This window comes from Anoplopoma fimbria, chromosome 14 (genome assembly GCF_027596085.1).
Source record: "Anoplopoma fimbria isolate UVic2021 breed Golden Eagle Sablefish chromosome 14, Afim_UVic_2022, whole genome shotgun sequence".
Taxonomy (NCBI): Eukaryota; Metazoa; Chordata; class Actinopteri; order Perciformes; family Anoplopomatidae; genus Anoplopoma; species Anoplopoma fimbria.
In genome coordinates this window covers 6015753-6043703 of record NC_072462.1, presented here as the reverse complement: position 1 = coordinate 6043703, position 27951 = coordinate 6015753, and the positions used below count along the sequence as shown (strand labels likewise).

At 41.9% G+C, this 27951-nt stretch overlaps 1 protein-coding gene across 5 annotated transcripts in view; it reads right to left on the bottom strand.

Annotated features, from left to right (window-relative positions):
- garnl3 (GTPase activating Rap/RanGAP domain like 3) overlaps positions 1-27435 on the bottom strand; it is a 63086-nt gene extending 35651 nt beyond the window's left edge. For 4 of the 5 annotated variants that reach the window (XM_054612284.1, XM_054612287.1, XM_054612285.1 and 1 more), the window contains exons 1-2: positions 27294-27435; positions 3528-3597 (exon numbers count right to left, since the gene is read on the bottom strand). In XM_054612284.1, coding sequence (XP_054468259.1) covers positions 3528-3597; positions 27294-27391 — 168 coding nt within the window. In that variant the 5' untranslated portion in view covers positions 27392-27435. Of the gene's footprint in view, positions 1-3527; positions 3598-8698; positions 8782-27293 lie in introns of those variants that run through there. The other variant, XM_054612286.1, reaches the window with a different exon arrangement.
- Positions 27436-27951: the final 516 nt, after the last annotated feature.

Genomic DNA, 27951 nt, shown 5'->3' with positions numbered 1-27951 from the left:
ACTACATTCAAGCATGTCACAAGTGAACATCTTAATCCTGCCTCACATAAATAAAATAAGAATCAAACCTAAGGAACCTCATTCTGAGCCAATCTTGTAATTGCCACTTGTGGCCACAGATGGCGCTGTTCCGCAAAAGTCAAGCAGCCTTGCTTTAAAAAAAACAAACAAACACACAAACAAACACAATCACACAGAGTGAGACATGCTTACGCCGAGAGTGGGAATAGATTCAGTGTGACAGTGCAGTCAAAAGCCTCTGAGGCAGTGACAGTAGCACTGGCAGGCAGGTGGAAGTGGAGCAGTCTGCTCACCAGTCACAGTGCAAGACTGACAGCTAACCTCTCAACACAATGCTCCTCTCACACACTCACACTCACACACACACACACACACACACACACACACACACACACACACACACACACACACACACACACACACACACACACACACACACACACACACACACACACACACACACACACACACACTTAAGGGTTTTATCCTCAATACATCCAACATTCATTTTTTTTTTTCTTTCTGTGTACCACACAGATTCTGAGGCGGTCAGCGCCCACCTCTCGCCCATCTGTCACTGCCTTCATCTCAAATGAAGAAAATTCACTGGGCTCTCCACGCTGTTGTGTCAGGATGAAACGGGTTTAATTGTTGTTGTTTCAGCTTTAATGCCAAACACACAATTAAGCTTTTAAGAGTGGACCGTGGAGCTGTCACTGACTAAAGTGACAGACAGGGTGGGAGTTGCCTTTGTGTTTGTGTTGTTGTTGTCTATTTCAATGAATGCAGATGCCATCATGGAGTATTTGCTTGCACCTCTGTGTGAACGGGTGTTTCAAGTGTGTGTGTGTGTGTGTGTGCGCTGAAACACAGGATACTAGAAATCTTAACACACACACACACACACACACACACACACACACACACACACACACACACACACACACACACACACACACACACACACACACACACACACACACACACACACACACACACACACACACACACACACACCACTGATTCTCCACATTCTCGCCTGTAGTCAGGTTCCTGTAGTTTCTTGACACCTTTACAAACTGGGGGCGTTTTTCAAACTGTTGTTTTTGTCGTGAGCGGTTTCACTCAGAGTGTACATATAGGAACAAGGTAAATTTCTCTGAGCTTCGCAATGCGAATAAAGGCATCAACCAATCACGTTGTGCAGAAAGACATTCAAAATCAACAACATGGAGGCTGCTTGGTCTGAACCAAGATGGCAAACTGTATTACTACTCATTCAATGTTGACAATGGCAGCGCATACCAGATCCACTCATTCTGTTTTTGCCTATCAAAATAAAAGCCCGAGACATATACACTGTGGAACTGTTAACCAAAAGGGACTCAACTTCACTCAGAGCATTCTGTTAAAAGGAAACTCAATAAAATAGCTTACAGTAGTTTAGCTTATACAACAGTTTACCTCAGACAGACTGCCAGACACTCTCCTAGGTTAATAGGATACCGGTAGTTGGTCCTCTGTGCAAATCTATTCAAACCATTTATTGAAAAGTGTCGCAACTGTGGCAAATCTGCATAGCAGCCGGTATGAATAGTTTTGATGTGCATTTATGGACTTAAGTGTGCTGAAATGCAACTGGCTCCTTCATGCTTCTATACTGGAAATCTCACTGGATCCGTCACACTTCTATAATGTCAAAAGTCTTTTCTGTGTGGACTAGAGTGAATCATGCAGCCACAACGGTGTCTGTGGAGGAAGCTGCTCATATTGGCAAATACCATCCGATTTCAATAATGCCAAAAATAAAAATAAACACACAGAATGAGTCACGGCTCTGCTTATGCTGGTCTCACTTATTAGGGAGACCCTGCTTTGGATCTTTGTCGCCCACTTTTGATGAGACATTTGAAAGCATGTTCTTCAAAGCACTGTAATACATTGGAGCAGCTAAATATCTTCAAAGGGAGACTAAAATGTATCCAACATCAGAATTGTGGATATTCAAGCGTTATATTGTATGACTTCTATGATTTCAATGGAAATGTCAGGTGCTGATATGCTGCCCACTTCACATTGGAGAGACACACAGACTATGAGCACACAAATTCAATACTGTCAACACAAGGAGCTGTTTGTTGGCTAAAAGGCACCAGGATCAGAATTGCTCTCAACCTTTGCACAAACCTCCCCTGGAGACACACAGCCTTAAACAGGGTGAGAGACGGAATTGACAAAAACACTTTTCCCTTGTATGTTCACACAGGCAGTTACAGTTCTCTTCTCCAACAGAAATACTGAGATGTTCTTTCACTGCAGAGTCGAGGATCAAACATTATTGCTATAACGTAAGCTTGGCATCATGTGCTTATCCTCCCTGAGGTTATGTGATCACAATAAGCGGTTTCCACTGTATTATGCAACATTTGCTAGATGTAAATATTAATAAATCAATAATGAATGACAATAATTACTAGTTGAGTCAACAGTGAACATCTACGGAGGAACAGTGCTTCTAATTAGCATCAAACCTGGGAAGTCGACAACCGTTTTCAATCATGCTAATTACCAAAGCATACCGTCTTTAATATCTAAAAGTTAATCCATCATGATGGATCACAGAAGACCCTTAACCATGCGTGTGTAGTTTCTACATCAGAACATATACAATCCTAGTGAAGCCTAGGATACAAAGATGAAGAAGTCATACAGCACAAGGGTTGAGGAAGAGGAAGAGGAAGAGGCGCTGCTGTGTGACGGGCGCACTGTGAGTACTGAGGCTATCAGTTCACTCATCCTGGCTCTCACTCAACACGGTGTATGGGAGCTGCTCTCTCTCTCTCTCTCTCTCTCTCTCTCTCTCTCTCTCTCTTAATTTGTCTCACGTACACACCCACACAAAGCAGCGTTGTGTGTGGTGTCAGTCTGCTAGCGCTGATATGAAGCATGTGGTTTCTCCTCAACACTAATCAGTCGCACACGTGGTGCGCAGGACTCATGGAACGGCCCACAATATGTCGCTGGTAGGAAGTACGATTGCTGTGGGAAACCGTAGGACTTCCTGTCCCCTCTGGGCTATCGGGATGCACAGAGCTGCATTCACACACAAACACACACATACACACACTTGCTCAAAGCAATAATGACTCAACAGCTTAGTAATCAGCCACAAAGACACACACTGTGATGCAGCTTTTCAAAACAAATGAACTTTCGGAGGCTGAGCAGCCAGCAGAGTCCTGCATCACTGTGAGTGGAGCACCCATTGTGATCCACGCTGGCAAAGCACATTGCTGGACCACACCCAGTACGTCATGACTCATCAGTCCCCCTCTGTTGTCCGTCCATGCCAGAAGAAAAAGAGGGGAAGGCAATAACAGAGAGAGCGAGGCGGGAAGGGAGGGGAGATCATGAGCAGAAGAATCAACAAAGAGGATGAGGGGGACGGTCGCAGTGAGACACAAAGACAGCAACAAACAGATGAGTGCATTGTGGGTGGGACTCACCAGCTCCACCGAACCATAGTGTTTCCTGCTGAAGTCTCCACGCCGGCAGCCCAAGTCCTCCGAGGCAGAGCTGCAACACAAACGCATGGTCAGACACATGGCCTGTCGGTCCTCCATCACACAACACAGTCACATATAAAGTGAGGCGGTTGCAGCATCTGCTTTTTGCTTCCGTCTTTCTTGGATCTCACTTGGTCTTCGCCTACTTTGTTCGATCTACGTTCTTTCTTTCTTTCTCTCTCTCCCTCCTCTTCCCTTGTTTTTTTCTTTCCCTTCCTCCTGTCTGAGTCTTTGTCGATGTGGCAGGGCGTCTGGTGGCATGGTGACTGTCCGCGAGCGGCGGCCAACCCCAGTTCTGATTGAGACGTGGGTCCTGATTGAATTAAGCCACAGTGATAGATGGAGTCTGGCTGGGAAGAGCTGGCTGCTCTGACTGGTCAAATAGCCAAATGCGCACACAGAGTAGACATTAACATCTTTTACTGTATTATGCAGAACAGCTTGATTTCGGATCAATTAGAAGTTTATAAGGCCCTAAAAGCCGCTCTACCTGAAAAATGATGTACATCGAATATAAGGAAAGCAGTGATCCAGTGACTTTTCATCTAACGCCATCATTAGCCTCAACTGTATTTCTGTTTAGTTCAATTAAGCAAATTTTTACAATGCTTACATGTTTAATTATGATGTTAAACACTGATAATTACACCTGCTAAACACAAAAATGTTAACACCCCCACTGTGCTCATGTTAGCATGCTTTTAGACTTTTGAATCCAACACAAGGAACGGGAAGCATTCAAATGCATTACGAATATTTCTCAGCCTATTGTTTGAGCCATTAAGGCAATACACACTTTTGAAGGATGGAAATCAGAGACATAGCCTCTTCACTCACAGAGAGACAAATATTAATAAAATAATTTTGCATGTCCGACTATGATACACAACAACCTATCAACTTGAGAAGGGCAAGTCTGGGTTGATACACGCAGATTTTTTTTTCTGAATTTTGATGGTTTAACATTTCATTATACCACCTGAGTCCTACCAAGTCTTCACCTCAGTACCTACAAGTTAGTTTTATGGCTCCAGAAACACAGAAGTTGGGATCACACTGGTTCCCTCGACAAAAGGCCAATAGGATTTTGGATTATTGATAAAAATAATAACTGTGGCAAAAAAAACATTCATGATACTAACAGGTTTTGTTCAAAAAGCGTATATACAACGAGATACGTATAAGCCTCGAAATTCACAAGTAGATTTGAATCTATTAAGATTGTGTTAACCACAGACCTTATTTAAGGCATCTAACCAAAAACCCATCAAAAAAAATAAAAAAAACAGACATCGAGACCAGAGATCCGGAAGCACAATAATAATAACTCTTTTCCGCCTGTTAGGACTCATTCCTGCAGCACTACAGCAGTGCGTGGTGAACAGTGTGCACATATGGGGGGTATTTCATGTTTGCATACGTCTTTATGATTGTCTGAGTGACAGTATGACCTGCTTGTTTCTGCTTCCTCCGTCTCGTTGGACCACATCCCCCACTCCTCCTATAGCTCATCTTAACCCTCCTCCTCTCTGGTCAGGTTTTTCCCCTCTCTCTCTCTGCAGAGTGGGTCTGTTAATATATAATGCACGCTCAATCCTTAAAGGACGCATTTTAAAGAGCGTCTGTGCTACAGGATGTATCCATCACTGTTTCTTTACCCGCTCTCTTCCTCTACATACTGGTGATTGGGGTGTGGTCTACTGGAGTGCCCCCACAGCATGTGCTCCATCACAGCATTTACCTTTAGGTGATCCCACTTTCTTCTTCTCAGCACCCAGGTTTCCATCTTTCCTGCCCTTCACCTTTTCCCCTGGGAGGGGTAATGAGAAGGATTGTACCTTGGTGCTGGGAAGATTAAGTGATACCACCACACCCACTACCTAATGAAAACCCCTCCATCTCCTGGTGAAGCTCGTCTCCTTCTTGAGATGTTTAAAGGTACTTATGGATGGACATTTTATGTTCACACTGAACTGAAAGGCAACAATGACTGATGAAATTAGATATTAGATATATTATTATTTTTGTTTTGAAATAAGTACCATCAACAACTTCTCTCTAGTCGCAGCAGTTCAAGAGGGATTTTTTTATTTCATAATCTTGGTTAGCTGGTTTGGCTTGAGTAAACACATGCATCAAAGTGGTCACTCGCACACAAAGAAAGCTGTTGTGTTCAAAACCACAACACTTATCGCCAGATTTAGAATGCTTCCCTATGTACTTGTGTAAAATGTTCAGTTTCAAATTCTCTTTCTCTTAAAACACGAGAGATATTTTAACACATGTAGGAGGCGTAACCCTTGATGAGTTATGAGCCATTTGTGCACAAGGTGTTTTTTGTCAGACCAAGAAAAGCTGTGCTGACACCTATTAAAGAAGTGGAATGAGCCAAGGAAGTAAAGTGTCTTAAGTGTGATGAGGAACATGTACCTGTCAACAGAGTTCTGGGAGTGCAACCCAGTGGAGAGGACATATTTAGATATATTATAAGAATAGCTTGTTAGAGCTTGTTCCTCCGGTCAGAATTATTGCTCTATATAACAAAACTAAGGTTTGAAACAGATAGAAGATACTTTATTCTATCCCTTTGGGGAAATATAAACTTGTCCCAATCATATTTTACTTCAAAACTCCAGCAAGTGCTGAGTTTGATGAAACATTAATCCAGTTAAGCTTAAAGAGCACTGATATTATTAGGTTTGATGCCCATTTTATATTATTTCCTTTTGTTTTTAAGCCATACTATCTGTGGCTCTATGGGATGGCGATGTCAGTCTGGTCAGCCCAACACTTAGTCCAAACTGAAATATCTCAACAACTATTGGATGGATTGCCCAAAGACATCATGGCTTCCATCTAACGGCAATATTTGGGATGGTTTATGTATTTATACCTGCAAAACTAATTTCGTTCCCATCAGCTTCAGCTGTACTTAGTTTCAAACATCGGCATGTTAGCATTATCATTGTGGGTTTGTAAGCCTACTGGCATTAGCATTTAGCTCAACGCTTAACCTACTGTACGTACAGACTACACAGCTACCAGCATAGCTTCACATCTTAGTCTTGTGATTATAAGAGTGATTGACAGAACACCTATCCTGTTACCTTACAGTCCTGACATGCTGCTTAACATGTATTGGATATACAACACATTTGTGACCATTATCCAGCATTCAAAGCTGCCCATGTGTTCGGACATCGTAACTGGAACTCTGCACCACAAGGGTTCAGTCACTTTCCAGCAGCGTAATGGCTGTTAGCCAAAGAAAAATAGCGTTGAAAGCTCGGACCAAAGAGAAATAGCTCTGAAACAGAACAGAGGTAAAATGGGTATTCATTACTCAACTGCTGCCCTCAGTAACAGAGTACGGGAAAGGTTACAAATTGTGGTTTCTGTCAGAAGACAATGGACAGTCGCCGCTGAAAGGCTCTCTACAGAACAGTGAAATGTGAAGCATAAATCACACTGCCACACATCATGCTAAACCTCATGCTGCCGACGAAAAAAAAAGCCAATCCTTTTATCGGTTACTTTAAATACGGTATGACTCTTTAAACCTTTAAATCACTCAATACAGTGAGATGGCGTAGACCTTGATGCCAACAAGCGGACGCAAACACAAGACTCTTGAGAGTGACAATGAAACAAACATTCAACAGCTTTCTGTCTCATAAATACATCCACAACTGGCGTATACATGTGACAATCTAAATAATTGAATTGACTATTTTCTACTGCAGTTCCTAGGAATGACTGCAGACTACAGAGATGTGATGTAGCCCCACAGTCTTTTTTTCCTCCAAAGTGAAGGGTTCAATTTTAGACATTTGGTAAATCATTCTGGGATTCAAACTATTTTATCCAACTTGATTTCATCCGATGCATGCGCTCAGACTCTAATTTGTTAATTATTTTAAAACAAAGTTACAGTTACAGATTGATTCACTACGTGCACAGTGCAGATGAAAACTAACCCATCAAATACTTTTTCTATCAGAGCCTCTACATTATTCTTAATAAAAGTCACAAAGTCGCTTTGCTACAGTGATGTTTGTACAGACAAAATATGAGGATGAGATGGACAAAGATGCAGATCACTCTTTAAAAAAAACTGAGAAAAAAATAAGCCAAATCATGCCCATTACAGCAATATGATAAGTCATAAGAGCATTTCATAACAAAAGAAGCATTTCATGGAAATTTTATGACATCCCTGGCTCTTTTCCTCCCTCTCTGCACTAGTGGTGCAGCACGGAAAGGAGGCGTCTCCGCTGTTGGCAGCACTGTGCCATAAGAGCTTTATGATCACCATATGATCCCTCTCTGTTCAAGTGTCACTGCATTGCACAGCTTGGTATTTTCAGATCAATCTAAGAGGCTGGAAATGAGCTACTATACTCAGTAACCTTGGACTACATCTGAACTCAGCTGTACAGTTTAAGCCAGATGACTGCCTTCAGTGTGGCTGAATACGTTGTTATGTCGCTGTCATAATGCCAGAGCTGCATGTACCTCCACTCTACCCTGAACTGAAAAGCATGCAATGAATAATTCATACATTGTCCTTGTGCATACTGAAATATCTGCACTCAAGAAAAAGGAGGAACAGCTCAATGAATAAGCAACAGAATAGCCGCACAGATGAACTGACTCAATTAAAACACTGTTGTGGCTGAAAGAGTGGCTGTTGAGGAGCGTCAATACTTCCAGACTGGAGACTTGTGGATTCAGTTAGGGCTCAGTTTGGTCAGCCATCCCAGAGTAAACGGGGGAAAAAAGATCAATAAATGATGCACTTGATACATAACTGGTATCAAAACTCGACCCAGAACAGTCGATTATTCTTAACATTATCACACGATCCAAGCGCAATAATGCACTTTACGCATAAATGGGCTGCACACCGGAGCAGGTGTCTTCAGCTTGCTCGGGGGAAGAAGAAAAAAAAAAAGCCAGTGCTGCAGGGATGTGACAGAGCGACGGCAGAGAGAGAGAGAGAGAGAGAGAGAGAGAGAGCTATGCATTCAACAGATGAGGAGGCATGCAGAAACACAGGTAAAAGTAGGATTTTTTGGTTTTCTTTTTTTTTTTTTTTTTTTTTTTTTTACCGCTGATTGAAAGTCAACAGTTTGTTAGAGGCTGGATCCACACTGTTCATGTCCCCATGCGATGTCAGTCCAGCGGACCAGGCGACAACAACAACAAACCGGAGTCTTCTCTCTCTCTCTCTCTCCCTCCCTCTTCCTCTCCGTGTGCTGGTCCTCTCGTTAGGAGCGCAGGAACATCACTGCGGCGCAAACTCCGAGAACAGCTGAACCAAAACCCGGCTGGGCTGGTGGTCTCCGGTCTCTTTACGCGCAACTGGTCGTCACAACATGACAACGAAGCGGAACTCTCTCTCTCTCTCTCTCTCTCTCTCTCTCTCTCTCTCTCTCTCTCTCTCTCTCTCTCTCTCTCTCTCTCTCTCTCTCTCTCTCTCTCTCTCTCTCTCTCTCTCTCTCTCTCTCTCTCTCTCTCTCTCTCTCTCTCTCTCTCTCTCTCTCTCTCTCTCTCTCTCTCTCTCTCTCTCTCTCTCTCATCATTTGGAGGCTCTGCAGAGCAAAAGGCACCATTCAGAGCAGCTTATTTCTATTCCCCTCTTCTTCTTCTTCTTACTATTATTATTATTACTATTATTATTATTATTACTATTTGAGCCACTGCTGTTACATCACTCGCTTCTCTACAGTATATTTAGTGACAGGATGCAGGACTGAGGCTGCAGGTTCGCATCACATCCTTTGGTGTGAGGGAAACTAAGAAAGGAATTTAAAATTTAAAAATGCATTTACATTTTTTTTTTCCTGCTCTGTAATGTGAATACTAGTCAGGTTGGAGCAGAAAAAGACAGTAAATGCACATTGTTACAACGTGTGCGTGGCATTTATTACACCACTGCTGAATGTATTAGAGGAACTGAGAGTGGCACGTTGCCACAACAAACATCCACTCTTGTGTTGTTTAGTTTTTGGCCTCCCTTTCTCAGTGTTTTGGGGTCCCACAGATCCCAATAATGTATGTGTAAAAATATCAAATACATCTTCCTACTTTTTTCCCCTTCCAAAGGTCGTCTTTTCTTTTCTCCTGGCCGTGTTAAAACTCAATACTGTAACAAGTAATTAAGTGGTTAAATTTGCTAAGAATTGAGTTTGCACAGTTCATGAATATATTTGGACAAAATATGGAAATTATAATAAAAAGCCTTGTTATTAGAGCTCGATTAGATGTCAGCTTATTACGGATATATTGGTAACATTGGAAGAAAATTGCCGTACAGATATTATTAGAAACAGTGTCTCCGTTACATAATTTGTCCACATTAGTTGCTCAATGCTCCACAATGTTCACCAGTTTGTGGGCAACTGTGTCTATGTGCTGTTTGGTGCTGAGCAGGTAGGTACAGAGCTTGCTGCCTGCTGTGACTGAAAACAACAGTATGAGAGCGGTGATAGAGAACTAAAGCAGTAAAGTAGCCTGAAAATCTAAACTTTAGCTAAATCTCTTATGTTCAAAGGAGCTTCAGATTCAGGTAAAGTTTCTCTGTGCGTTTGTTTATTATGAGGGAATCTTTTCACATTTTGATCTGATACGTTGTTAATAAAAAAATATCAGTTTTAGCCGTTTTGAGTTTCATGATGATAAAACAAGTGTGTGTTTTGTTTAAGCTGTTAAAAAGACCCCGGGGGCAAAACATTCGTGGTAAGGTAAAATACTTGTCATGTAACATGTCAGTATGTGTAATAAATCGATGGAGCACACAAGGAAAGAAGATATCGAACATGTGACGGGGAGGCCACAAAGAAAACAGAGGAATGTGGCAAAAAGAGTCAAAACAGACTAATATTTTATTCTCTGCACGCACACACACACACACACACACACACACACACACACACACACAAGCAGCAGCAGCAGGTGAAATATGAGCTTAGTTGAATCTGATACCTTCACAGCAGCCCAGCCACAGCCTCCGTCTCTAGCTCAGTCCACACACACACACACACACACACACACACACACACACACACACACACACACACACACACACACACACACACACACACACACACACACACACACACACACACACACACACACACACACACACACACACACACAACAGAAAGAGTGCAGGAATGCTCGGCTCAGGCTACATGGCACTCAGCTGCTCATTAATTTTTAATCAGCAGAAACCCCCCCCCCCCCCCCCCTCTGTGGCACGCCACACACAGGAAAACACCTAAAGCTACCGACACACATGGCCTTTCTGAACGAGACTACCTTTTAAATATAGCTCATGATGAAATGGTGCTGAGATCAGCGACAGCCTGAAGAAAAAGAAATCCTTTTCAAAAGAGAGACACTGAAATAAGGCCATCGTTTTCTCATGTCAGGATCGAGTTACAAAGAATCAACCGGAGATACCTGAACACCCCCGCCTCTAATTAGAGCCCCGAGGATCATCACACACACACAGAACAAACATAAAGAGACATTCATATATGTTGCATAAGCACACTCTCATCACACACACCCTCCCATTGTTACACTTTGACACGCACTACCCACATGACCTTTGCATAAGGGCTTCTGGTTACTAACAGTCGCATGTGAAGTCGGTCTGTAACGAGGGAAGTCAGAAGGGGAAGACTTCCTGTTTAAAAATCAGTTTGTTAATGTGTCCTTGGAGCTACGGTATCATCCTGAATGAATAATATAGCTGCCATGAGATAAATAACTAGTATTCTGTGGCAGCAGGCTGCTCCGGTTGATGAGGAGTATCATCCATTGATTCCTCACAATGAAAAGAAGACAAGAAGTACGAGGTGTGTGTGTTTAAGTCCTTCCTGATATATCTTTCATCTCCACTGACTCAGACGAACTGTTTATAATCTAAGATATATACGGCTGCAACTAACACAGTTCTTTTTATGTTATTGAATAATCTGGAGATTATTAGCTCAATAAATCATCCATAAAATGTCAGCAAAAAGTTGCCACCACCTAATAACCGTGATCCCAAGGTCTTGAAAGAGCATTTTTTTTAAATGTAAACAGCTCCTCGAAACCCAACCCAACAATTTTGCTATAATATACGACTAATTAAAGAGAAAGAAAGAAATGATGAATGAGTGGAACCGGTGAATTTTTAGCATTTTTCCCTTTAAAAAAGCCTTAATAGACAAATCTATGAATCCATTTATCGTTTCAGAAAGCTGCACCTGATCATTATTTTAATTATGGATTCATAGGTCAATTGAATCATTTTGTCTATTAAATCTGTGTAAAACTGTCCGAAAATAGTAAATAATTGCTCATCATAATTTCCCAAATGGGAAGATAAAGTATTGAGAGGGTAAAAGGTAAGATACAGTTTTCATGATCAGACTGAGACTTGGACATGAAAGACCGGCATAAGATCTAGCAAGAGGGAAAAAATGAAAGTAGACTGTGGAGGAAGAAAAGCTCAATAATCCCGCTGAGAGCCGAAACATAGAACGGCCACTCTAACATTTAAAAAGGTACCCTGTGGAGTTTTTCATCACTGGGAGTGCTATTTTGTTTGTATGACATGCAGAAATTCCACTGATGGAAAGTTGGTGGAGTCAATGTGAAAAGGGAACTATACATTCTGTAGAACTTTGCCAGCAAAAGCACAAAGTAAGAAGAGGACTCTGCTAGCAAGCAAAAGCAAACATTAGTGTAAACAATTTGGGTCTCAAATTCCTCTAAAAATGTGTGTTGCATATGTTAAATTTGGAAGGATACCTCTTTGAAATAGGGAAGTTATACTTAATCGTTAGACACAATATTAAAATGTAAAAAGCAGTGCAAAACTCAGAGGAGACACTTGTCATGTATTAGCTAGTCCACCTTAAAAGGTCAGTCCACCTTAAGTGAGCCTGGGCCGTTGTTGTGCCTAGTTTCAGGGGTAACCTCCTTTAAATCAGCAGGTAACAAGCATTACATAGGAACTTAGCTTGGGTCTTGAGGGTTTTAAGCATCAAAATATAAAAAATAAAAAATTAGCATCACTATTTTCTACACATTTATTAGTCTTTAAGGATACACACAATGAGTTTTGGTGCAACAGGTTACACTTTATATCCTGACTGATGGGCATCAATTCTGTTAGACATCTAGTCTGCCAGAATGAAGGCTAGAAGACACCGAAAGGTATTCAAATGTGTTATGAAAAAAACCAAATGATTTCCATTCATCGATTTAATTTGTGGATTCATCTTCTGTTGATCGACTAACAGTTTTCATGACAAGAAAATCCAACCTTTATTCTTCAGGCTTGCCGCTGTCTATTTTAATGCGGGTGCACATGGATCAACTAAACTCAACATACACTTATGTGTTACCATATTTCGTATTAGGTACTCTGTGCTCTTAAAAACAGACCTTAAGGGTTCACACCCACACACACACGCACGCACATGCTACTTTCCATTATGCTGAAGAACCAGTGAGCCTTGTCCTTTGGAACTACTGAGGGTTTCAGCATTAGATTGGAAGTGAACTATAAACTGTATAACCGTTTAACCCTTGTACAATCAAGTGTGTGTGTGTGTATGTGTGGGACCCAGTAGTGATGGACTATCCCAGGCTTTGCATTCCCCAGACAAATGCAACTTCAAAGATCAGGTTTTAAATGTAGGTGTAAGCATTAAAGTGCGTGGGTTCAATCCATGTGTCCGTGCCAGTAATGGTTGCAGTGCACAGGTACACAGAATGTGAGTGTGTGTATCCACAGGCACTTGCACACTAGCCTCAGCAGTGGAAGCCCGTGAAGCTGCATGATGCGGATCAGGAGCTCTCGACTCAATAGTGTGCTAATCCCTCGGAGCTACGGCGCCTTCTCTCTGGACAGCTGCCACTCCGGCCCTTTAGTCTCACAGGGTAAGCCATGTCTGACCACGGCACCTTTCCCACGCGTCGGATAAATAAAGACCTCTGTTACTGTGCTGTGTGTGAGAACGTGAAAGTGTGAAAAATGCAATTAGATGTGCAGCTCGAAACACAGAATCACACTGGATCCAAAAGGATTAATTGCTTTAAATAGATGTATATAGAATGAGTAACAACACTAATGCAAAGTGCGTGACACACCACTACAAGCATCAACGCAGCAGGGTTGTGTTTGTGTCACACGCATCCAGATACAACATGCAAATCCATAGACCTGCCATGATGTCACATTACGTGGATAAAGCGTTGGTTCCTGTATAGTATACGGCTTCATTTGAATATGGCTTAATCCAACCTGCCTCACACACGAACAGTAGAAGCAGCAGAATGGTGAGTTCAAGAACACATTTAGGTTAGACTGTGGAGTTTTTGGCAACGGTGTATTTCAGAACACTTTTATGGTATTCAAGTATTATTCTGTGCTACTTCACACCACTACATTTCAGTAAGAAAATTCACAAGTTTTAAACTGCTGCATTCATTTAAAATAGAATGCATTGTTAAAGATTAAAACAATGCTGACCTCTCCATATGTGAGTTGTTAGCAGTTCCACCAAAAAGAGATTTCCCCTTCAAATGGTTTCATTTAAATCTGTCGAAATAATCCTAATTTGTTACAAAAAAAAACCCCTATAAATTTGTGTTTTTTTTTTAATCATTCCATTTACTCTTATTAATCATCTCCCGACCCATCAGATTTATCAAGTGACCCTTTTGATTGGCCCGACCGCTAGATTGGGAGACACTGGACCAAACTACGTCCCTGTATAGAGTATTTCAAACTGGCTACATTTGGCCCTTTTTTCTGCATAGTGAGTATTTTTCAGTACCTTTTGCTGTTAATACTTCTGTACATCTGCAAGAGTAGAGCTGCAACGATTAGTGGATTAAACAAACTGCAGAAATTGCAATGGCAACTATTAATCTTTTTTTTCAATGCAAATTATTCACTGGTTACAGCTTCTCATATATGAGGATTTAATGCTTTTCTTTGTCATAAGTAAAATTAAACTAAATATCTTTGGGTTTTTGACTGTTGGTTGGATAAAAAAAAATTGAATTCATCCCTTTGGTTGATATTATAACAGACATTTCTTTTTACATTTTATAGACAAATGATTAATTCATTAATCCAGAAAAGAATACATATTAAATCGATGTTGAAAACATTTGTTAGCTGTAGCCCTATAATGGAGTATCTTATAAATTGCTGTGTAGGTACTTTTACTTAAGTCAATGATCTCAGTACTACTTCCAAATCAGTTTTTTGGTGGAAATTAGCAACTGACTCTTTTATGATTTAAATCTCTCGATTTAAATTTCAATGAAAAGTCAGTACAGAGCTGCTTCGACCATTTTAGACATTCTCTAATGGCAGTCATTTACACACATAAGCACACACACACACACACTCACATGCGTAGACACACGTGCACACGATTTGGATTCAGACCTTGGCCTCTTTGTTTCTAGTGCGTCCCAAATGCCAGCAGGTCAACACGTGGCCTCTGCAAAATGTCACCGTGTCAGTCTGCAGCGATTGATGATGGCACTCTCATTAAATGTGATCAGGTGAATTAACCTTTTGTCTGTAACGGTCAGACCAGCTCTGGACACCGCCCTGCCCTTCGCCCTTTGGCTACATGTGTTGTGTGTGGCATAATGTGTGTGCTTTTGTGCAGTTTTTTGGGACACTGACAATCACTTTAGTCCAAAATGAAATAAATAATGCTGTAGTACTTGTGGGCGATAACAACTTCTGCTGTTGGAGAAGGAAACAATTGAGCTTGTTGTCGATGTCTGAATGAAACCCTCACCTCTTTACATAAACACCACTTTTTACTAATGCACTTACTCCTCTTTGTGAAAAAGTATGAATGACCAATGTACTGTACCAGGCATTTCATTTCTATATTGTTTTGCAAACAACTCACATTTTTATCTGCACCTCTTCAGCTTGATTTTGACTTCAGAGTTGTACAGAATCAAAAGAGCTTGAACTAAATTATAAAGATTCAAAGTGTGAATACTTTTTTCATAAATTACATTTTTAAAACCACTAACCCTCCGCCATATGGAAACAGCAGAGCTTATACAGGGAGAGTCTGCCCTCTTGTGGTTAAAACGTTTATCACAATTAAATAAGAAACAATATATTATTATTTCATCATGTATGGGCAATGGTGACATAAGCATTACAAATTATGTACTGGAAAGATACTTATGGGCATTGGTTTCTCTATAAAGTTATTCAGTTATTTTGGAATATATTTTTGGAACTTCCTTCTATATTTTCTGGTTGCTTTTCACCTTTTTAGGTAAACAGAGATATGAATCACATTTACTGCCTCTGCAAAATAAATACAATGTATGTGTATGGCTCCATGTTATTCTCTCCCGTTGCTTGCTCCCTGCACTTCACAAAAAGCTGTTCATACCATCATAAAAAGGCAAATATGAGTGATTCTTGGCTTGACTTTGTTGATCCTTCAACTTTTCATCTTGTCATCATCAGGTCAAAATTGTAGTTCTTCAAATACACTTGTAAAAACTAGTAAAACTAATTATTGCGAAATACAGCTGTACTTTGTGTTTAGTGACTATAAGAAACTGTTAGCATAGGCTACACTGTAACAAGTTTCTGTAGTTTGCACAGCATTATTACTGTATACTGGACAACTGCTTACTGTAGAACCTGTATGCAGCATGTTGCTGTAACTCTGCAAAGCATCATGGTCAAAATTAATTCCCGGGTTAATCCTACAGTAAATTAATTAAATAAATACTATAAATTTAAAAGATACCAGTACCTATAGGTCATATCCACCATGATGTCATATATATTTTATTCATAATGTATATATATATATTTTATAAGGCAGACACATTTCATTTTTATTTGAATATTTATTTGATTTAAAATATGTTTTTTTAATTTTAAAGATTTTGAATGTTTGAGTTTTAAAGATTTAATGATTTTTAATTAAATTTATTTATGGGGGGGGGGGGGGGTCCTGATTTGATTAATTTAGGGATTTTTTTAATTGGGGGGGGGGGGGGGGGCTTACTTTTTAAAATTAGTTAATAATTTTGTTTTACATTTCTATAGATTATGGGAATAATTTAGAGTTTCCAATTGGCCTAAAGTGCATATCTTTTGGATTGTGGGAGGAAACCTGAGCTCCAGGAGAAAACCCACGCAGACACAGGGAGAATATACAAACTCCACACAGAGAGACAGGTGGAGGTGTCTCTGTGAGGCTGCAGTGCTAATCACTGAGCCACTATGCTGCCCTGATTGTGAGGGGATGGGGGGGGGGGGGGGGGGGGGGGGAGTGGATAGAGAGAGGGGTGAGGTAGATGGAGGAGGGAGGGGGTGAAGGGGGGAGGAGGAGGGAGCTACTGTTGTCCTACCTGAGCAGAACAACCAGCAGCTTACTCCACCTTTTTGTCGCCGTCACACTCATTGGTCTTCAGCATCCAGCTCCAGAAACCCGTCTTCTCCTCCTTTGCTTTTTCCGCCTTCTCCTTCTTGTCTTTCTTTTTCAGCTCCTTCTTTTGAAATTTGCTTTTCATTTTCTGCAACTCCGTCTCTCTGTCCTCCATCTTCTTGCGAGAAAAGAAGCCTCTCCTCTTCTTCTTCATTTTCAGACAGAGGTCCTCCAGTTCGTTGTTCTCGTCCTTTATCTGTTTTTCTTTCGTCTCCCAGCCCTGTTCTTTCTGGGCCAGGTCCTCTGTGAAATTCTCCTCCAGAGCTTTGCATTCAGCCTGCCAGGCTTTCTCTCTCTGGAGGAGGTCAGCGACTTTGTTGTTCAGCTGGATCACGGTCTCTGTAAGCTTTTGAGTGAGACCGTCCTTCTCCTTACAGAGATCCAGGATCTCAGCGTCCCTCTGGTGGATCTGGTTCACCGCCTGGTTCACCTTCTGGTTCTCATCCTGCAGCGTATCAAAGCGCTGGTGTAGCTCAGACAGGAGCTCTTTGGACTTTGCCTCCAGTTCCTTTCGCTCGTCCAGTATCTGATTGATGTCTGTCTTCATCAGATTTTCTTTCTCGACCCAGCTCTGATGTTGTTCAGCCAGGTCTTTCGTGAATGTCTTTTCCAGAGCTGTGTATCTTGCCTGCCAGGCTTTTCCACTCTGGAACAGTTCAATATCTTTGCTGTTCAGCAGCTTCATGGTCTCTGTTAGCCTTTGAGAAAGGCCGTCCTTTTCCTTGCAGAGATCCAGGATCTCCGTGTCCCTTTGATGGATTTGTTCCTCCATCTGGTTCCCAAATTCAATCTGCATTGTCTTCAGGCTCTGTTCTTTCTGTGTGAACGTGTCGTCCAGAGCTTTGTATTCAGCCTGCCAGGCTTCCTCGCTCTGGAGGAGTTGAGCATCTTTGCTGAACAGCTGTTTTTTGGTGTCTGTGAGCACCTGGGAGTTACTGTCCATCTTTGTCCTGAGGTCCAAGATTTCAGTGTCCCTCAGGTGGATTTGTTCCTCCATATGGTTCACCTTCCTCTGGTACTCAATCTGCAGCTCATCGGTGCTTTGGCTCTCGACTGCTGCCTTGGAAATCTGGTCTTGTTTTTCGGCCTCATACCTTGCAACCATGGTGTCAAATTCCTGCTTGCTCAGGCGCTGGGCGACTTCCATCTTCTCCTCCTGAAGTTGGAGACTTTCTTGGAGGCGGGAGATTTCAGCTTTTGACTCTTTGATGGTCTTGGAGCACTTTCTGGTTTCAGTCGTGCATTCCTCCTCCTTGCGCTCTAAAAGCTCCTGCAGGGAGTTAATTCTCAGTCTACCTGCGTCCAACCTGCTCCAGAGCATTGCCTTTTCATTCATTGATCCTCTCTTGCATTCTGCCAGATAGTGTATCTGACTAGTCAAATTGTCGATGTGCCTGTCAGCACGTCCAAGAGCAAATTGCGGAGAATTGACGTTTGGGGGAGGTGGCAGAGGGCCCCCGGGACCGCCAGGAAATCTCCCCCCGTTTCTTTGGTTATATCTTCTATCCATGGCACTGTCTGTAGCAGACTGTAGATGTACGTAGAAGAACTTTGTTGTCGGTAGCAGACTTTGACTTTAAGTCAAAGAGTTGATGTCTTGACTTAAGATGTCTGTTGAAGACTATGTAGTCTTTAAAAAGACTTTGGTAGTCTGTAGAAGAGTTGGTAGTCTAGAAGTGTTTTGTTGTCTGTAGAAGACTTGGTTTCCTGTAGTAGACTGTAGTTTTGCGTAGAAAATCGTCTCTGTAGCAGAAATGACTGTCCTTCAACACTGTGTTGATTTGAATGAAATAATCTCTCTTGTTCAGGTAAGTATATTCAGAACAGAGAGATTAGCAGAGTTCTAGAACCCTCCATCACAGCCGGTTGGGCTTTGATGACGTCAGAATGTGATGTCAGAATGTGATGTCAGAATGTGATGTCAGAATGTGATGTCAGAATGTGATGTCAGAATGTGATGTCATGAGGGGTAGTGTCATAGAGGGGACCCACCCCAGGTGGATGCAACAAGGACTGCAAATCGTCATGACATCCGTTAACAGACTACAAAACCCATAGTCAGCAGGGCAGCCAGAACAATGGTTGCTGACCAGCAGAACCAATAAGGCTGACAACACACTAAACTTTTAATATTGATGATAAACATTCTACCTGTTAAACAGCATAATGTTAGCATTGTAATTACGTGTTTCTCAATAAGTTATATTGGTTAAAAAGGTGGGAAATAGCCAAATTGATCTTTTTCTGACATAACAATTCAAATATCTATACATTGGAGGGTGTGAGGGGTTTTCAAGACTTTGTGGTCCTTGTGAAAACAAAGTACAACAGAGGGTTCAGTGAGGCCTGTCACTCAAACTAAATGCATTAATGTGTGCATGTACATTAAAAGCAAATGTGCACGTGTCTTCTACATAACATTGTTTTTTTGTGTTTTTGTCAATGCAGACGTTCATATGCCAGAATGGCTCAGAAGAAAACACAACATGCAATATCCTCCATGTACTATTTCAGCACAACTAAGAGGTCTACGGTTGGGGAAACTCCCTGTGTGACGTTTTTTTAAGAATGTCCACACTTCAACAACTTAATTTGATCCACATCTTTACAACCTCTGCTGAAAATATTATCTTCCTCGATGATTCTACGCATACTTTCAAACTGCTTCACTTTCATCCCTTTTATTTTTTCACTCTGAAAGCCAAGAGGCGGTTTGGGCTGGCCTCGCTTAAAACCGCAGAGTTAAATATGTACACCAGTAACCCTTCACAGGCTCTATTTCCTCCTCCGTCTCTCCTGGATCGCTCTGAAAGGGTTATGACGGGGGCAGTGTGCTGGTGTGAAGCACCACACAGTGTACACACAGACTGTGTTCAGACTGTGCAGACTTCCTTTGATCGTTCATACTTTAACACACACACACACACACACTCACTTTCCCTTTGCACCGTGACATTGGTTAAAAAAAAAAAAAGTTTATACAACTTTAAAAAAGGAAGCACTCCCCAGATTATGACTCTCGTATGGATGTGGCTTTTGTGCTCGAACTGGCCGCATCCCAACCGATACCTTTCTTTAGTTACAACCCGCTTTACACGGGGCCTATTCCAGCCAACTATTATGGGAAGTGTTTTTCCAGACTCCAAGCTTTCCCGTAGCAGCGCACAGTGCATTTTAATGTGTAGGTATGTGTCTTAAAGCCCTAAATGGAAGCAGATGTTTCAGTCGTAGAGTAGATGTTTACATAGGGCTGTAATCAAGTGAGGGATTTTTTCTTTCCTTTTTTTGGTATTTCTTTTTTTTTTCTCCAGTAATTTGAATCTATTTTTCTGACTAAATGAGCTTGGTGTGCTGCGTCGTGCGCATGGCTGAACTGTGCCGGGTCGGGCTGAGCTATGCAGCCACATATGGGAGTGATTACAGTCCAGTGTTTATCAGACCTCACTGAGGGACTGACTACACGGCTGAGCGGCGCAGAACCGGCCTTGCACACTGTTTCAATTTCCCAGCTACAACCTTCTATGGAAATCAGACAAGCGATACAATATTGCACCAACACTGAGCATGCATTAATAACTCCTGGAAGCAGCATCTTCGATTATCAAAGTCTTTTTTTACAGGTGCAAGGGAGTAATCTACTACTGCATATGTGAAAAACGATTTGTGTGAAATCTGATAAACTGCTTCAAGTGATGTCCCATGGGTCAGCGCCACTTTGGGTTTGCTAATGAAAGAAAATCTCGGGGTGAAAAGGTAAAAAGAGGAGAGTTAACCAGATCTCTGTAGCAGCTCGGGCTACATTAGCCGCTACTAGCATAATAACCAGCTGCATTGTGGGTAATGTAGGTGGCTGGTCGCCATGTATGGGCAAGGACAAACGGACAAAAAGGATCAAATCTACTTTAACATTAGTTCTGCTGCATGAATCTTCATTTTATTTTTTATTTTTGATGTTACGAGTCCGACAATGTCATAGAGATGCAACGTGTAATCGTTGGCATGCTCTTTTTAAGATTTTTTGGAGGCAAAAATGTACTTTTCCCCAGTTTCTCAAATGTTAAAATGTTTGGCTTTTCTTGATCTTCTATGATTATAAATAAATATCTTTGGGTTTTAGACTGCTGAATCGACAAAACTAGCTATTTAAATCCGTCAATGTCACGTGATGGTAAAGCAGGGACAAAGGCTTTAACATAGGACACTGTTATTTATTTTATGTTTCCAACGACACCCAACGCTGGTTCCTTTTGACAAAGAAGGTTCCCTAACCTGAATGAAGTAGTCATTTCAACCTAAACCACCATGTTTCCCTAACCTCAACCAAGTAGTTTTATGATTGTACCTAACCCAACCTTAACCATAATGTTGTCACATCATACCACAATGACGTGAAATGTTTTTTGAGGGAACTGAAAAATGAAGTTGACCTGCTGATAAGGGGCTCCGGATGTTTCTGTGTCATTAACAACAACACATTTTTTCATTAAATGTGGAGAACTTCTTGAACGAACAATTAAAGAAAATAATGGCTGTAATAAAATCATTAAATAATCTTAAATGAACCGTCTACACTGTGTCCTCATTCTCTCTTGTTCAATCCAAACTACAAGCGTGAAAATCTGTGTGTGTGTGTGTGTGTGTGTGTGTGTGTGTGTGTGTGTGTGTGTGTGTGTGAGAGTGCTATATGAGTTCACAGTATGCAAAGCAGAGGAGTGCACTAAGTCAGCAGAAATGCCACTAAGTCCATCAATTCAACTCCCCGCTGGCTGCTTTAAGACTGTAACGCAGAGGGAGACCCCAGCGGCCCAGCCTACCAAGACTCCTTTCCCTCTGTCTGTTAGAAAAGACATCAATATGTTCCTATCCATGTTGCTGCATTCTTAGATCTAAAAAAACATAGAAAACATGTCTGACATTCAAAACACATGTTCTTCATTTACATGCTGCTTTGAAGCGTACTGTAAAAGCTTCACCAGGAAACCACAAGAGGAAAATCCCTAATACATATTTCCTTCTCTTGTTTTTCAATAAAAAAGGCACATACGTATGCTAAAAACTCCCTTGCCCGTCCCTTTACAAAGCCCCTGAATGCAGCACCTCAGCTACATCTGGCTGCAGTCGTGTGCCAATCTGACAAGCAGGCAAACTACGGAGAAACCCCTGGCAACTGAAGTCAGAAAAACAATGTGGGTTTGGCAGCGTGAGAGGTTAATGAAGACGCTGATGGCATTTTAAAGCAACTGCACTGAGATGACCTCTGAAGTGAGAGGTTCTGGAGAGGATGAGTGATTGGAGGAGTCTGTCAGAGTTTCAGCGGCTGCAGGATCTATTTCTGCTCCGGGGAAGTTTATCGCTGCTCTGGGAGAGGCTTTTTGTTCATGGAGGCATGCTTAGACAGTAAAAAGCAAGGAGCGGCTGGATTGATTAATGAACAGCGCACATAACAAAGCCAACTAATCCAGGCCGTCTTTTTTTCCTCCTTTATCCTTAACTTAATCGTGAGGTCTGCTTTATAAAATTGTTCTAATCACACATTGCCCTGCCTTAGCTTCGATGATAAATGGGCTTTTCTGCTCCCTGCCAGCGCATGCCTTTCCTTAAATGAACTACAAATGTTCTGTTATGGATTGACAAGCGAGCCCAAAGACTCCACGCGGTTAGTTTCCACCGCATCAGAATTTGCTGATGTTGCCATTGTAGTCGTTAGAAAGCACAGTGCTGATTTTTTCAGATTTTTGATACTGGCTTCATCTGATAAAATCTTCCTCCGCCGGTCACTGTGTGTGTGCGCGCTTGCTGTTTCTTCAAATGTTTTACTGCCTGTTCAGATAATTTCCCTTTGTGTCTCCGGCACTCTGGTCTCTAAGAGTTGTGTTTGTTCTACAAGTTGGTGGTCAGAGCTGAGCCAGTGATTTCCTGGCTCCTTCGAGCTTCGCCGTGTAGACTAATCTCATTCACACACAATTAGCTAGGGGTTGACAGGAAGACGTTTGAGACGGACCAGAGTCATGAGTTCACTCGCAGGTGGGGGGTTTATATGTTTATATATACCAATTGCTATGGAAATTAATGGGAAAGAAACACTAAATAGGTTAGGATTTGTTGTTCCTGGAGGACATCCAGACTCTTCTGTCAAGCTCAAGACTCAAGGGCAAAAAAACTTGCCCAAAGTTGTGTGTGCTTGTTTTTATGCACCAGCATGATAAGCTTACATTTCTTAAAGAATACTCATCTAGTTTTACACTCCTATGACATTGCAGAGTCACATTACTTTAATAAAAGAGATTTAAAAAGCCAATGCAGCAGAACCAGAGATATTGTCTTTTTATTTTATGCATTCTTTGTCCAAAAATCTTGCACCTACATTACCCACAAAGCCATTTGACCAAGACAGTTGCAGTTAATGTATCTTTCTAACTCCACATCCCAATTTTGTTTTCATTAATAATGTTTTTAACTGCATCCAAATATACTGCAGATAAACAAATTTAGATGAAAAACTTTCAACTTTATTTATTTGTCATATACAGGTGCATACATGACATTTGACCTCTGCCTTTAACACCCCCCTAAGCATTTTAGGAGCAGTTGGCTGTTTTGAAGCCCCGTGGGAACAACTTGGGTTTCATTGTCTTGCTCAAGAACACTTGCAGACTGAAGGAGCTGGCCAACAAACCACCAATCTCCTGGTTGAAGAGAAGACCCACTCTACTCACCACTCTACTCACTGAGCCAGCCTTGCAACTGCCACACAACAACATACAGCCACCTGCAACCATCTTCCACTGGAGACCAGCATAGCAGAGGAAAATGACCAAACAATTGGTTCCAGCAGTCCATTCAGCTTTTCTGCTCTCACCTGCTTCTCTGCAGCTACCTGCTGTCAGTGAGATGATCCGCCACCTGGCAGTCCGCTGACTTTGTTAGATAAGGCTTAGTCACTACGAATGAGTGCCCAAAAACAGTCAGAAATAGAAATGTGATGTGAAGTGTTCTCCCCATGATTTAGAATAATCTTGTATTTGGATTTATTACTCTAAGATGTCTCTCACCCCAGTGGTAGAAAGTAACAAAGTACATTTACTCAAGTACTGTACTTAAGTACATTTTGAGATGAGACAGCTAGAATTACTAGTTTACTTTCAGATTTAACACATAAAGAAATGATTTCTATATAAAATACAAACAAACCTTTTCGGCTAGTTTATTATTCAGCAGCTCAAATGCCAAAGAGATGCTAATGACTCAGAGATGTCGGGGTAATTCTCCCTTTTAGACCCTTGTCTATTTTGGGAGGATTTGTGTAAACGTTTTACACTACTTTTAAGGGTTGAAGATTCACAATGTGTTGTAAAGAGGTGGCAGTCGGAGCTTAAAGAAAGCTTAAAGAAAGCTATGCCAGAGTCTCAGCCCGGCATCTCGTGGCAGTACGACAGAGGTGAATAATAAATGTTTTTTCAGACATCAAAGCAGAGTGCTGTTCGGCCCCGTTAATCAATTTAGAACAGCCTTGATAGCAGCGTCACAGGCGGTCTCCACTGTTGTTATTATTACTCCTTGGTTGTGGTGCACAGCTGACAACTTCTTGACAACAGCTTGTCAGAGACAAAGGACTGACAACGCTGAAGTCCCGCCCCCGGCACTGATGGGCTAAACGCTAGTTCCCCCCCCCGGTGTGCTTATAGATCGGTAACTTTTAACAGAGTAACCTCTGTTTCATGCATACGTACTTTTACTTTTGATACTTTAAGTACACTTGCTGATAATACCTCTGTACTTTTAATAGCATTTCCACTTTGCTGTATGTTCTGGTACTTTTACTTATGTAAAAGGAGCCGAGTACTTCTTCCACCACTGTCGCACACCGAGACTATGTCTGTAGCCTGGAGGAGAAAAAGAGGGCAGATCATTGTCTAGATAAAACTACCTTATGACATACTGCCACAGGAAAACATATGGAAACACTTCAGCCAGTGTGTGTGTGTGTGTGTGTGTGTGTGTGTGTGTGTGTGTGTGTGTGTGTGTGTGTGTGTGTGTATGTGTGAGCAGGAGAGAGCATGATTCTAACATACTGTGTGTACTGTCTGAATTTTTTTGGTCATGCATCTCTGCAGTACAATGAATATACACAGACTTCTCAGCAGCAGTCCTTCACTTGAGTGTCTTCCATATTCCCTCAGTAACGAAGAGAATCCATTTCCCAATGCAGTAGCACTTCAGGCTCGGTTCTGATTGATCGTCTGTTAAGATGCTAGTGTCTGAGAGACCGTCTGCCAGGAAGCCTTACACTGGGTCCACAGAAAACAGACGAGGAGGAAACAAGGCCCGTCTTCACAACACAGGACAAATCAAGCTAATTAGAAGAGATGTGTAATTTGAAAGTAAGTGCTTGGCACGAAGCTGGCCAAATCTCGCCCCCGCATGCACCCTGAACACAGTACATGCCTCTATTTGGAAAGTGGGACCTGGCAGAGTGGATGGAGAGATGTCTACAACACAACAAGCCTCAACATTTCACACACACATACTGAGACAAAGTAATCAGCAATAAGAGCAATGAAGCGAGATTCACGAGTAAATTTGCACTTCATGTACACCTCCACAGATCTGTCTGAAATAGCAGGAAATGAGAGCGGAGGTGGGAGGTGATGGGACCAGAACAACACAATCAAGATAATGAGAGCTACAGCTTCAACAGTTAGTTGATTGATTCATTACTCAATGGAAAAAAATAAATAAACTGTTTTGATAATAATTTTCCCATGCAAAAATGCCAAACAGTTATCAAATGTAAGAGTGTTCTGCTTTCCCACAGTCTTACATTATAGTAAATTTAATATATCTTAGGTTTGGACTGTAAGTCAGACAAAATTAGACATTTATGATTCGTCACCTTAGCATTGGACATTTTTCACTCTTGCCGAAAACAACTGAATTAAAATTGAGTTTGGTTTAATTCAGAGGCACAATACCTTTACCCAGTACCAGTGGGTTATTTTGGCGTAGCGTTAGCTAAGGTTTTACTTTAGAACTGACATGTATATATTGTTAATTTTTCCCCAAAATGTGACATTGAACTGTGTGTGCATTTACTGTATGCTTTATAGACCAAATGATTGATTAGGAAAATACTTGGCAGTTTGATTGATAATGAAGATAATAATTTACTGCAGCCCAAAAGAGAACAGCTCACAGCTTACTGAATGCATCACATGCTGTCATGCTCCATTATTATGCTCCGACAGCCTCGCTATCACAAGTTCTTAACAAACAATGCTCCGCCAGGGAGTCTTGTGGACACTGGGCGCTTGTGCAAAGAGGAAGGAACTAGTGTGTGTCATCAGTGAAAGTACTAATACCAGCCATCTAGAGGTCCAAATCCACAGTACACAAACTGACAAATGACTTGAAGGATAGACCCCACAGGGAGCAGGTTGGGGGGTGAAAACAGCTCGGGGACACACGGCCGTTGGAGCTTTCCACAGAAAGGCCCTATATTTGAGAAGACCTCCAGGAGGTTTGCCAAAAAAACTGTTTTATCACGCTGAGAAGGCTCATCAGCAGCACACTGTGTGGTCTGTCTGTCACCAAGTTAATGGCCCCAGGATGTTTGTGCACTCACAGGTGTCCAGTCCAGTCCTGCCTCATAGGACTACAGCAAGTGATTTGATCCACCCCCTCACCCCCCCCCCAAAAAAAAGTAAAATCTCCTCCTGTAGGTGGAATTAAGACCTGCAAATGATATGGCACATGATTTGGACAGCTTTGAGCCACTGCTGGACTGACCAGTCAAACTCAGAAGCTTTGACAACATTGCAGTGTCAGGTGCGAGATGTATCCGTGCGTAACGCTCCCCAACGCTGCGTTACGGTCCGGTAGGGAAGCGAGAGCGCACGGTGCTGAAATGATAAATGAGGAGATGAACAAAAGACGATTTTGAATGCGATTTTTTCCCCCCCAGATAGATTGAAACCAGACTTCATTCTTTAGAAAACCCTGCAGATCCTGGCTAAACCCTCCCGATCCACAAGGTGAAAGACAGTCATTGTGTGGCCTTATGTAGAGTGCCACTTCTTTGCAGGGGGATTGCAGTTTATGCGGGGTAGTCCACCCGATTTGATCGCCCTCTTGTCCCAGAGAACAACAACAAGAAGAAAAAAAAAATAAAAATAAAAAAAATCGACAAAAGAGGACCTACCTGGTAATCTCGAAGCTGCAACCTTTCCGAAGGAGCAAGGCTCTCTTCCGCATGATGCCTTTGTCTCTGCCGAGGTACACATTTTTATCTGAATTCATGGGTGCTGGGCGAGCAGGTAGACTCTGGGAAACAGCAGCGCCTCTTTCTTTCTTTCTTTCTTTTTTTTTTTTTTTTTTTTACAAGGAAACAATTAAAGTAAAAAAAAAAAAAAAAAAAAAGAAAGAAAATAAATAAAGAAGCGAGACTGCGAGAGGCGGAAGAATTAAAAAAAAAAAAAAAAAAAAAAAAAAAAGAAAAGAGAAACGGACTAGAAGAGGAGGGGGGGAAGACAATCCTCTGACGCTCGGTCCACCTCAGCGGTGCAGGGAAAGTGATCTTGCAGACTTTTCTTTTCCACCCTTCAGGCCAGACACAGGACGGTGCTGTGGGAGCGTTCAGAGGTGCATGGTGTCCGGGTCGGTGGTATCTCCATGCGGGCGGGCTGTGGAGGAGCTGCTGCTGCTGCGGGTTGTCAAACCTGAGCGGAATGCGCTGAATCCTGAACTGTGGAGCTCACAGCGCTCCTTCAGCTTCAGCCGGGCACTGAGTGGCTGCTTATGACTCCACGACTGATGGGGGGGGAGAGAGAGAGAGAGAGAGAGAGAGAGAGAGTGTGTGT